Source organism: Ranitomeya imitator, chromosome 5 (genome assembly GCF_032444005.1).
Source record: "Ranitomeya imitator isolate aRanImi1 chromosome 5, aRanImi1.pri, whole genome shotgun sequence".
Classification (NCBI taxonomy): domain Eukaryota; kingdom Metazoa; phylum Chordata; class Amphibia; order Anura; family Dendrobatidae; genus Ranitomeya; species Ranitomeya imitator.
Genome location: NC_091286.1, coordinates 145,181,724 through 145,195,386, shown reverse-complemented (window position 1 = coordinate 145,195,386; position 13,663 = coordinate 145,181,724). Strand labels below are relative to the sequence as shown.

Sequence of the window (13,663 nt, the reverse complement as noted above, 5' to 3'; positions counted from 1 at the left end):
ATAAATATCTTTGTACCGTGTTAGCAAAATATGGTGACCCTCCCCAACACAGTATGATGCCCAAACTGTGATAGTCACACAGCAATCTATACAGTATGGCCTCCACACTCCTCCATTCAGTATGATGGCCCCAACATACACATCCACACTGACTTTATAATAGCCCAGCCCTCCAAACTGCATACTGGCCCATATACAGCCCTTTACACTGCATGATAGACCCTACAAAAACCTTCACAAAAATGTATAATTAACTCCATACAGTACAGTGGCCCCAACATAGCCCTGCAAACATTACAATGGCCCCCCACATGACCAGAAATTGAACAAGAGAAAGATATGCATACAAATGGGATCCACTTGCAAGAAATGACTTTATTTGTGCAAAAAAACACAGCAGGGCAAGACACACATTTAAAAACATTAAAAAAAAACAGAATTCCAGCAGATGACTAATAAGCCACATGCAACCCCCCCAGACAGATAGAATAAATAACAACGAGCACCCAATGATACAAAAATAACCACAGAGCATATATGCGAGTACAGTAATAAATACCTGTCTGCCACCAGCTATACCCTATAGGCAGTACATACATCACCACATATTGAATACACTTGCTGTACCATAGGTATATTTACCAACTGAAGCCATACAAGCGTTGAAACCACAAAGTTATAGATGCTGGCCTGTGCATGTCATGTGGAAACTACACGCCGCCGTTCCCTCACAGATGGTAACTATTTTGCTTCATTATTTAGCTATAAATAGGCAGGGTGGGACTGCTTACATCACACTCTCCCTGATGAAGATGCTTTCATAGCGTCAATACGCGTGGGGTTTTAGTCTCTCCTTATCCCCCCAGCACTAGCACTTTATTATTGATGGCCGTATCTCTGCCCGGACCTCTCCCTATTTTTGGAACCCTTTAGGATTTTGGACCTTGGTGTATATTTCACTTATAGGTTCTTGGGCAACATCTTCTATCATATATGCTCTGTGGTTATTATTTTTGTATCATTGGGTGCTTTTTGTTATTTATTTATTCTATCTGTCTGGGGGGTTTGCATGTGGCTTATTAGCCATCTGCTGGAATTCTGTTTTTTTTTATGTTTTTAAATGTGTGTCTCGCCTTGCTGTGTTGTTTTTTGCACAAATAAAGTCATTTCTTGCAAGTGGATCCCATTTGTATGCATATCTTTCTCTTGTTCAATTTCTGGTCATGTCTTTTATATGCATATGGTTGATCTCTGAGTGATATTTTTTTCTTGTGGTGCCCGCTAGTCTTTTTGTATATTCAATGGCCCCCCACATAGCAGGGCAAACAGTATAATGGTCCTCCACATAGCCCTGCAAACAGTATAATAGCACCCCCATGTAGACCTGCTAACGGTGTAATGGTCCCACATAACCTTCCAAATAGTATAATGGCCCCACATAGCTCTCTGAATATTATAATGGACTCCATATAGCCATACAAATAGTATAATGGGCCCCACTTAGTCCTCCAAGCAGTATAATGGGCCCCACTTAATCTTCCATACAGTATGAGCCCAACATATTCCTCCATATAGTATAATGGGCCCCAGATAGTTCTCCATTCAATATTATGGGCTGCATACAGTTCTCCATACAGTATTATGGGCTCCATATAGTCGTCCTTATAGTATTATGGGCCCCACACAGTCCTCCATACAATATTATGAGCTCCTCCTTACAGTATTACGGATGCCATAAGGTCCTCCATATAGTATTATGAGCCCCATGTAGTCCTCCATACAGGATTATGCGCACCACTTAGTCCTCCATACAGTATTATGGGCCCCACATAGCCCTCCATACAGTATTATGGACCCCACATTACAAGTAAATAAATACTCACCTCTCCCCATTCTGCACTGCTCCAGTTTCTGCAGCGCGTCTTCTGACCCTGCACTGCTCAGCACAGCGCCCACTGTGTTAAGATGTCACAGCGCTCAGATGCAGAGGGGTAATGATGGGAGAGGGCGCATCAGCTGACCTCTCTCTCCCGTGATTATTTTCATCTGTATCGGCATTCTGGGCCAGGATGCCTGTATAGTTGAAAGTACAATGTCTAGCGGGGGCGGCCCAATGTCAGCGTTGGAATCGGGCCCCCTCTTGACTCATGGGCACCATAGTGGCTACTTGTCTGCTGCAATTGGCAGTATGCCACTGCCTCTGCTTTTTCCTTTATTAACTCCACTGTTCTGCCAGTAAGGTTATTGCCCACTGCATGGAGACTACATAAGGCTACTTTCACACTAGCGTTTTCTGCAATCCGTCACAATGCGTCGTTTTGCAGAAAAACCGCATCCTGAAAAAGTGCTTGCAGGATGCGTTTTTTCCCCATAGATTTGCATTGACGACGGATTTGCTTTTGCGGACCGTCGGGAAAAAAAAAAGCTACATGTAACGTTTTTTCTCCTGACGGACCGCTTTTTCCGACCGCGCATGCGCGGCCGGAACTCCGCCCCCACCTCCCCGCACCTTACAATGGGGCAGCAAATGCGCCGGAAAAATGCATCCGCTGCCTCCATTGTGCAGTGCAGCAAACGCTAGCGTCGGAATCTCTCCCCAACGCATTGCGACGGAGAGATTCCGACGCTAGTGTGAAAGGAGCCTAACACATGTGACCAGGAATGAATGATGTAGGCTTGCGAATATAGTGTCTACCAGGATTGTGTATGATATGTGCATCTGACAATTAAAGCCAAGGCAAACAATTTTGGGGGATCTGCTGAGGGATATCTTTAGCTCTTTGTGGCTCGGCTATGAGCTCAGTTGTCAGGTTTAGGCCTACTAAACTAATATTTGCCATTATATTTAATGTAGTAAGAAAGTAATTGTCTTTTCCATAAATGTCACTAGTGAACATTTTTTTTTCCCCACTTCTGATGCTTGAGATGCTGTTGAATATGGTACAGGCCATGGTTTATTTGGCAAATAAATATAGGTAAAGACTAAATCAAGCATGTGTCTGTATAGGGATTAAAGTGACAGGTTCTCAGTGAGACAGCTAGGAAGTGCTGATGGAGGGGGCGAGGGTCCGCTGTCTACCACTGGTACTTTGGTGTGTGAGGCTGTGTTGGCGCAATAGGGACACACAGGAAGCTGTTAGAACAAAGCAGTAGAATAAATTTATCACAGGGAAATATGATCGCTTCCCTTTACAATTCTACTGAGATAAATAAAAGTCCAGTAATTAATATCTCACTGCTGATTCATTGTTTACTTTTCTAATAATTTTTTTGTTCCAATATCTAATTTTTTTCTTTTCTAAGGGAAACTGTAATGTACAAGCTAACCAACTGCTGCCGGAGAAGTTCCACTGTGTCCTACAAATACACCAAGGTAAATGGTGACTTTCCATTAAAACCCTTCATTAGCCACTCTCACAAATAACATTTACACTGGAGTTATATCAATGCTTGCTTCCAAGGATGCAGGGACTCAAGTCTTAGATATTTTTTTTTTTGTGGTGTGTTAAATGTTAACATAATACAACCTGATAAATTTGTTTTTTATGCACAATTCCTATTTTGGAAATTATTAATTATGAGAGAACAGTAAACCACAATTATATCATTCTTTATTTCGCTCGCAGTTTCCCAAGATAGTTTGTTTTTTTTGTTTGTTTTTTAAATCCCCACTCTACAACCACAGATTTTCTTTTTCTTTCAATATAAATGGGATAAATTGGATCTGCTTGGGGGAAAAAATTCAGCAATTCAGTCGGTTCACTGTGCTGTAAAAATGACATACCGCTATTTAACTTTATTCTGTGGTTGAGTACAATTACAGTGATTACAAATATGTAGATTTTTTTTTTACAATGGTTGATTAGTGTTTTAAGTTGACTAGGAGCTTTTGTTTGATCCCTGGAACTATACATCATTATATCTTTTTTGTTTTTCATCCCCACTCCTGGGCCGGGGAGGATGCAAAAGAGTAAACCGTCAGGACAGCAGGTATCACAGCTGATTCTTTCTGTGAGGAAACATATTACTTAAAAGCAGTGAAATGATTTGCCTCAGTAAAAAAAAACCATAGTGTAATGTCTGTATACTTTTTTGCGTCCTTCCCTGCCCAAGAGATGTGATATGATCAGACCATGTTCCTGTGCGGTCAGACACAGCCATTACACAGTACACAGCAGGGACACATGTATAAGATTATCTCGGCACAGGAACATTTTATTTAACACATTCAATTGTGGAAATTATTATTATTCCAAGATCAATTGATTAAAATGTTATATAAAATTAACTTTGTTTGTGTGAAAACCCCTTTAACCCCCTTCCCGACCTTTGACGCCACGTAGGCGTCATGAAAGTCGGTGCCAATCCGACCCATGACGCCTATGTGGCGTCATGGAAAGATCGCGTCCCTGCAGATCGGGTGAAAGGGTTAACTCCCATTTCACCCGATCTGCAGGGACAGGGGGAGTGGTAGTTTAGCCCAGGGGGGGTGGCTTCACCCCCTCGTGGCTACGATCGCTCTGATTGGCTGTTGAAAGTGAAACTGCCAATCAGAGAGATTTGTAATATTTCACCTATTATAACGGGTGAAATATTACAATCCAGCCATGGCCGATGCTGAAATATCATCGGCCATGGCTGGAAATACTAATGTGCCCCCACCCCACCCCACCGATCGCCCCCCCAGCCCCCCAATCTGGCCGGTACACTGCTCCGGCTCCCCTCCGTCCAGTGCTCCGCTCCCCCCCTGTGCTCTTGTCCGCTCCCCCCGTGCTCCAATCACCCCCCCTGCACTCCGATCCACCCCCCCCCCGGTGCTCCGTTCCACCCCCCCGTGCTCCATTCCAGCCCCCCCGTGCTCCGTTCCACCCCTCCCGCGCTCTGATTCCCCCCCCCCCCCCGTGCTCCAATCCCCCCCCCCCCCCGTGGTCCCCCCCCCCCAACCCCATCATACTTACAGATCCAGCCGGGGTCCCGTCCGTCTTCTCCCTGGGCGCCGCCATCTTCCAAAATGGCGGGCGCATGCGCAGTGCGCCCGCCGAATCTGCCGGCCGGCAGATTCGTTCCAAAGTGCATTTTGATCACTGAGATAGATTATATCTCAGTGATCAAAATAAAAAAAATAATAAATGACCCCCCCCCCCTTGTCACCCCCATAGGTAGGGACAATAAAAAAATAAAGAAATTTTTTTTTTCCACTAATGTTAGAATAGGGTTAGGGGTAGGGGTAGGGGTAGGGTTAGGGCTAGGGGTAGGGTTAGGGCTAGGGTTAGGGTTAGGGCTAGGGTTAGGGTTTCGGTATGTGCACACGTATTCTGGTCCTCTGCGGATTTTTCCGCTGCGGATTTGATAAATCCGCAGTGCTAAACCGCTGCGGATTTATGGCGGATTTACCGCGTTTTTTTCTGCGCATTTCACTGCGGTTTTACAACTGCGATTTTCTATTGGAGCAGTTGTAAAACCGCTGCGGAATCCGCACAAAGAAGTGACATGCTGCGGAATGTAAACCGCTGCGTTTCTGTGCAGTTTTTCCGCAGCATGTGTACAGCGATTTTTGTTTCCCATAGGTTTACATTGAACTGTAAACTCATGGGAAACTGCTGCGGATCCGCAGCGTTTTCCGCAGCGTGTGCACATACCTTTAGAATTAGGCTATGTGCACACTGTGCGGATTTGGCTGCGGATTGGCCGCTGCGGATTCGCAGCAGTGTTCCATCAGGTTTACAGTACCATGTAAACATATGAAAAACCAAATCTGCTGTGCCCATGGTGCGGAAAATACCGCGCGGAAACGCTGCGTTGTATTTTCCGCAGCATGTCAATTCTTTGTGCAGATTCCGCAGCGTTTTACACCTGTTCCTCAATAGGAATCCGCAGGTGAAATCCGCACAAAAAACACTGGAAATCCGCGGAAAATCCGCAGGTAAAACGCAGTGCCTTTTACCCGCGGATTTTTCAAAAATGGTGCGGAAATATCTCACACGAATCCGCAACGTGGGCACATAGCCTTAGGGTTAGGGTTGGAATTAGGGTTGTGGTTAGGGTTGTGATTAGGGTTATGGCTACAGTTGGGATTAGGGTTAAGGGTGTGGGGGGGGGTTAGTGTTGGAGGTAGAATTGAGGGGTTACCACTGTTTAGGCACATCAGGGGTCTCCAAACGCAACATGGCGCCACCATTGATTCCAGCCAATCTCGTATTCAAAAAGTCAAATGGTGCTCCCTCACTTCCGAGCCCTGACGTGTGCCCAAACAGTGGTTTACCCCCACATATGGGGTATCAGCATACTCAGGATAAACTGCGCAACAATTAATGGGGTCCAATTTCTCCTGTTACCCTTGTGAATCTAAAAAAATGCTTGCTAAAACATAATTTTTGAGGAAAGAAAAATGATTTTTTATTTTCACGGCTCTGCGTTGTAAACGTCTGTGAAGCACTTGGGGGTTCAAAGTGTTCACCACTATCTAGATAAGTTCCTTGGGGGGTCTAGTTTCTAAAATGGGGTCACTTGTGGGGGTTTCTACTGTTTAGGCACACCAGGGGCTCTGCAAACGCAACGTGACACCCGCAGACCATTCCATCAAAGTCTGCATTTCAAAAGTCACTACTTCCCTTCTGAGCCCCGACGTGTGCCCAAACAGTGGTTTACCCCCACTCATGGGGTATCAGCGTACTCAGGAGAAACTGGACAACAACTTTTGGGGTCCAATTTCTCCTGTAACCCTTGGGAAAATAAAAAATTCTGGGCTAAATAATTATTTTTGAGGAAAGAAAACGTATTTATTATTTTCACGGCTCTGCATTATAAACTTCTATGAAGCACTTGGGGGTTCAAAGTGCTCACCACACATCTAGATAAGTTCCTTTCGGGGTCTAGTTTCCAAAATGGGGTCACTTGTGGGGGGTTTCTACTGTTTAGGCACACCAGGGGCTCTGCAAACGCAACGTGACGCCCGCAGAGCATTCCATCAAAGTCTGCATTTCAAAACGTCACTACTTCAATTCCAAGCCCCGGCATGTGCCCAAACAGTAGTTTACCCCCACATATGGGGTATCACCGTACTCAGGAGAAACTGGACAACAAATATTGGGGTCAAATTTCTCCTGTTACCCTTGGGAAAATTAAAAAATTCTGGGCTAAATAATTATTTTTGAGGAAAGAAAACGTATTTATTATTTTCACGGCTCTGCATTATAAACTTCTATGAAGCGCTTGGGGGTTCAAAGTGCTCACCACACATCTAGATAAGTTTCTTTCGGGGTCTAGTTTCCAAAATGGGGTCACTTGTGGGGGGTTTCTACTGTTAAGCCACATCAGGGGCTCTGCAAACGCAACGTGACGCCCACAGAGCATTCCATCAAAGTCTGCATTTCAAAACGTCACTACTTCACTTCCGAGCCCCGGCATGTGCCCAAACAGTGATTTACCCCCACATATGGGGTATCAGCGTACTCAGGAGAAACTGGACAACAACTTTTGGGGTCAAATTTCTCCTGTTACCCTTGGGAAAATAAAAAATTGCAGGCTAAAAGATCATTTTTGAGAAAATAATTTTTTTATTTTATTTTCATGGCTCTGCGTTATAAACTTCTGTGAAGCACTTGGGGGTTCAAAGTCCTCACCACACATCTAGATTAGTTCCTTTGGGGGTCTAGTTTCCAAAATGGTGTCATTTCTGGGGGATCTCCAATGTTTAGGCACACAGGGGCTCTCCAAACGTGACATGGTGTCCGCTAATGATTGGAGCTAATTTTCCATTTAAAAAGCCAAATGGCGTGCCATCCCTTCCGAGCCCTGCCGTGCGCCCAAACAGTGGTTTACCCCCACATATGGGGTATCGGCGTACTCAGGACAAACTGGACAACAATATTTGGGGTCCAATTTCTCCTATTATCCTTGGCGAAATAGGAAATTCCAGGCTAAAAAATCATTTTTGAGGAAAGAAAAATTATTTTTTATTTTCATGGCTCTGCGTTATAAACTTCTGTGAAGCACCTGGGGGTTTAAAGTGCTCAATATGCATCTAGATAAGTTCCTTGGGGGGTCTAGTTTCCAAAATGGGGTCACTTGTGGGGGAGCTCCAATGTTTAGGCACACAGGGGCTCTCCAAACGCGACATGGTGTCCGCTAACAATTGGAGCTAATTTTCCATTCAAAAAGTCAAATGGCGTGCCTTCCCTTCCGAGCCCTGCCGAGTGCCCAAACAGTGGTTTACCCCCACATATGAGGTATCGACGTACTCGGGAGAAATTGCCCAACAAATTTTATGATCCATTTTATCCTATTGCCCATGTGAAAATGAAAAAATTGAGGCGAAAAGAATTTTTTTGTGAAAAAAAAAAGTACTTTTTCATTTTTACAGATCAATTTGTGAAGCACCTGAGGGTTTAAAGTGCTCACTAGGCATCTAAATAAGTTCCTTGGGGGGTCTAGTTTCCAAAATGGGGTCACTTGTGGGGGAGCGCCAATGTTTAGGCACACAGGAGCTATCCAAACGCGACATGGTGTCCGCTAACGATGGAAATAATTTTTCATTCAAAAAGTCAAATGGCGCTCCTTCCCTTCCGAGCCTTACCATGTGCCCAAACAGTGGTTTACCCCCACATGTGAGGTATTGGTGTACTCAGGAGAAATTGCCCAACACATTTTAGGATCCATTTTATCCTGTTGCCCATGTGAAAATGAAAAAATTGAGGCTAAAAGAATTTTTTTGTGAAAAAAAAGTACTTTTTCATTTTTACGGATCAATTTGTGAAGCACCTGGGGGTTCAAAGTGCTCACTATGCATCTAGATAAGTTCCTTGGGGCGTCTAGTTTCCAAAATGGGGTCACTTGTGGGGGAGCTCCAATTTTTAGGCACACGGGGGCTCTCCAAACGTGACATGGTGTCCGCTAAAGAGTGGAGCCAATTTTTGATTCAAAAAGTCAAATGGCGCTCCTTCCCTTCCAAGCCCTGCCGTGCGCCCAAACAGTGGTTTACCCCCACATATGAGGTATCAGCGTACTCAGGACAAATTGGACAACAACTTTCGTGGTTCAGTTTCTCCTTTTACCATTGGGAAAATAAAAAAATTGTTGCTAAAAGATAATTTTTGTGACTAAAAAGTTAAATGTTCATTTTTTCCTTCCATGTTGCTTCTGCTGCTGTGAAGCACCTGAAGGGTTAATAAACTTCTTGAATGTGGTTTTGAGTACCTTGAGGGGTGCAGTTTTTAGAATGGTGTCACTTTTGGGTATTTTCAGCCATATAGACCCCTCAAACTGACTTCAAATGTGAGGTGGTCCCTAAAAAAAATGGTTTTGTAAATTTCGTTGTAAAAATGACAAATCGCTGGTCAAATTTTAACCCTTATAACTTCCTAACAAAAAAAAATTTTGTTTCCAAAATTGTGCTGATGTAAAGTAAACATGTGGGAAATGTTATTTATTAACTATTTTGTGTCACATATCTCTCTGGTTTAACAGAATAAAAATTCAAAATGTGAAAATTGCGAAATTTTCAAAATTTTCGCCAAATTTCCGTTTTTATCACAAATAAACGCAGAATTTATTGACCTAAATTTACCACTAACATGAAGCCCAATATGTCACGAAAAAACAATCTCAGAACCGCTAGGATCCGTTGAAGCGTTCCTGAGTTATTACCTCATAAAGGGACACTGGTCAGAATTGCAAAAAACGGCAAGGTCTTTAAGGTCAAAATAGGCTGGGTCATGAAGGGGTTAAGCACCTTTTTAATCAGAAAGAGCCATATCTCCAACAGGAGTTGGGTCCCATCTTTTCTAGGCTGTGGGAACCTGACATGACGTTTGGTAGCAGGCTTTTTTATCTAAATCGAAGATCTTGTGTGTTTGACTGAATTAGCGCTGCCTGCATCATCATAGCAGCAGATACCTCTCTATAACCGCTGTTTAATATGCCAGCTGCACTCCTTTAGTCAAAAGCAACATGGAGTATCGTATATTTTTACACAAAAGGCTGCTATGGAGGGTTGTGTGATGTCATACAACAGGCTGGGGGTCACACAACCCAGAAGTTGGGACCAGTCTCCTGCTGGAGAGTCAGGTCTTTTGGAATATAATTAGTCAATTTCTCTCATTTTTTGCAAAAGGTTATACATTTAGGCAAACTTCTGGTCTAGGGCTAGCTAGTGTTTGGTGCACTTTAAGTCTGCTTAAGCTTAAAGAGCAATTCTGGCTCTGTTCCCTTGTACATAGGGAGCTAAGCAGGTCCAGTGATGGTTTGTCTATGGATAACTGCTAGTAATCCTGATGTGACCGACCCCACTCAACTATAGATGAGGGAATAAGTAGACCCGACTACCACTTTAATAGAAATAATAGCATCAGTTACAGGGTAAAGCGGACAGTGCTTGAACGATCAATGCAGCATTCTTTTGATTGAGCGCGATGAATGGGTAATAAATTGCAATTGTGAAACAACCCATTTAAGGCTGATTTTCAGGTGGCCTTCCATCCTAGTTATTGCAGTGTTTCAACTATTACCGTATTTTTCTAACTATAAGACGCACCAGACTATACGACGCACCTAAATTTGCAGAAGGAAAATACTGAAAAAAATTGTGTCAAATGGGGGTCTGTCTTGCAATCCAAATTCAGCTTACCAGGAGGGGTTGGGGGGAGGGAGTGTGCGGGGATCGGCAGTGCTGGTGGAGCGGGGTCACAGGATGTGTTCGGTGGTCCAGCGATGATCTGACTTCCATCCCAGGCTGGTACCGCAGGTTCGGTGATGCAGTGGATTTGCTGACATTTTGTGATAGTCCGATGCCCCCGCACAACCCTTGCTGCAATGCGGTGGCCTCCGGCAGCCATTTTCCCTGAGGCCACCGTATTGCAGAAATGGAAGCGCAAGGGCTCACAAAATGTCGGTGGAGCCCCTGCACCACTGCGCACCGCCGAACCTGCCCCATCAGCCTGGGATGGGAGTAAGTTCATTGCCCTGCAGCATTGGACCACCGCACACCCCATCTTCCCATCCCAGGGCCAGCAGAATCGCTCGACTCCTGCTGCCACATTCCTGGTAAGTACATTCAGACTATAAGACGCATCCCCATTTTCCCCAAAAAAAAGTTTTGGGAAAAGGTGCGTCTTATAGTCTGAAAAATACAGTATTCCCTTTCTGGTATGATGCTGTTATCTTCAGCCACAGCAGAGTTCATGTCAGTAGCTGCAGTCTATTATGGATAGGAAATGGATATTATGACTATGTAAAAGGAATCTTATCAGCTGATTCATGACGCCGAAATTGCTTGCAGCAAGAATTCGGCACCGGCTCCTGTATTCTAAGCATCTGCCTTTTACTCCAAAATGCTTCAGCATTTCTGATAAAAAAACATAGTTGATAGGGCAGCCAAGGAGGTGACTAGCCCACTCCTGAGTTGTTTCCCCCACTGCAGACAGAATCCATGCTCCAATTACATTGACAGGGAATGCAGATATTATATATCCTGGAAAAAGCGAGGGATCTGGAGGCCACTGATCTTAGTTTTGAACAGGAAAGAAGCCAGATTCCCTAATGAAGTCAAATACAAACTTTCCTAACTTTCTATGCTGGACACTATAGTGAAGAGAAATAAAAAAGCTTAATTGCTTTTTAAGTAGTTTGACTACATATGTAAATGTATTCATAGTGATCAGCTTCATCTGCCTTTATTTACACATTTTCTGTTGTCTCTAATCCTAAATTTCCATGTCTGAACTTGAAATTTCTCTCATTTGATCAGTTTCTCTGTGATTTCATTTACTTCACTGGTTTATATTGTTCAGATCAACACTGAAGAGGAAGTGGAGAATGAAACCGAGTGGCTCATGGAAGAAGTGTCTGCCAACCATGGAAAACCACATCATGAAAACGGTCATGTTAGGCGTGTTAAGGCTGGAGCCTTCACATCACTGCATGTTGATGATCTTGACAGTGAAGATGAGGTTTTAACTGTCCCTGAAGTCAGAGTACAGTCCGCAAGGAACAAACAGAGGAATTCTACCCGGCCTGTGGGCCAGTACGCTTCTGGCAGTGATGAGAACTTGATAGGAATAGCGAACGGAGGGCAAGATCAGACTGGAAAATCTAGATCTACTGAATGTAAAAAGGAGGACAGGCTTCCTGTAGCTTCCTTTCATGATGACAGTGATGAGGACTTGCTGAATGTCTAGTGCGACACTGCATTTATTAGTCCCTTCTCCTAACTGTGCCTAAAAAATTTTTTTTGTTTAAATGGACAATGCTACTGCAACCAAATATGCGCAATTTTTTTTAAATAACCTTTTATAGGTTAAAATTAAATCTGAACATGGGAAGACAGGGATTTTTTTTTTCCCATTCTTGGCTTATAGCATTGTTGGAATTATGGGGAATTTCTGCACTGGAGACTTGATGGAAGCTTTATGTGCAGTATTGTGTTCTAAGAATCCCTGCACTAAATGGTAGATGTAATCATTGGAACTTCCTTTCTTACTACGGGAGCTGGTACCTTCTTGTATTACGTAAATTGCTCTTCAATGAAAGTCAGAAGATACAAGCGATTTCCTTTCTTATTGGATCCTGTGTCTCCGGCAACACAAATCAAATGTGACTTCTATATTCACTTGAACTACAACTCAGGTTGGCTCTATTATACTATTCCTGCCGGCAGGGTGTTAAATTAATGAAGGGACAGACCAAGAAATGCACTCCTATTTGATAATATTTACAGGTACCATTGCGTTTAGTCCTAACTATGATTTATTGTGTTAGGAATATCCGCGTTTCGTTTAAGTGATCCATCCTGAAGAAGTATTTCTTCTATAAATATATGTACATATCTGCTGCTGTCCTGTGCACGGTCTCCAATAGGAAAAATAAGTTATTACAGTGTGTTGGAAACAATCATTAAACTTGAAGCAGAAATATAAGGCCTGTATGTGGCATAAGCGGTTGTATTTGTGATATCTGCTTAGAATATTTAGAATATTTTTTTTTTTCATGTCCGTCAGTCCATTTATAAACGAATGCCCAACAGAAATCTTACTTTGCTCTTATCGCCTCTAAAGGAAATGTTCACATTAGGCATCTTTTATTGTTAAGATATTTTTTTCCGGATGATAAGGTCATCACCGTGTTTTACAGCTGTGACCCTGGCGATCAGAGCAATTAGGCTGTAATAATACCCCTGCAGTACCTGCAGGTCCTCCAGAGGGCGACTCTCGTAGTTGCGCTCATTATAGAGAAGACCACCCCATCTATTTATCAACTAAGCAACTCCCTTTGTAGGCAATCTTGGTTGGAACAAATTACAACACATCTAATGCATTCTTCTTTGTGATGCGAAAGCGCTGCATACCTTTAAGACCGTCCCATGTCCCATTGCAAAAACACATATTTTAAAGTTTTGCATTTTCTTTCCCATTTTACACTTTTCTTTTCAATTATTGCATGTAGATTTCTAAAGAGCTTATTTTTCTGTTTTATGTGCTCTTTTGGACAGCCTCTTGGGTCAGTTCTAATATGTAGAGACACTGGGTGCATTGTTTTTAGTTTTCGTAAGGCTAAAATTATCCTTGTTTTGAAATACTGTACTGTGTGCATCAGTTGTTTCACCATCTCACATTGAGCATATGCAATAATATAATATTTTCAGGCTAAAATCCATAATTTAAAGGCGTTG

General features: G+C 43.2%; 1 protein-coding gene across 1 annotated transcript in view; it reads left to right on the top strand.

Annotated features, from left to right (window-relative positions):
* IGF2R (insulin like growth factor 2 receptor) overlaps window positions 1–13,010 on the top strand; it is a 249,543-nt gene extending 236,533 nt beyond the window's left edge. Inside the window, exons 47-48 of the mRNA XM_069769196.1 lie at window positions 3,304–3,373; window positions 11,787–13,010. Of these exons, the coding sequence (XP_069625297.1) occupies window positions 3,304–3,373; window positions 11,787–12,173 (457 nt within the window). The 3' untranslated portion in view covers window positions 12,174–13,010. The remainder of the gene's footprint in view (window positions 1–3,303; window positions 3,374–11,786) is intronic.
* Window positions 13,011–13,663: the final 653 nt, after the last annotated feature.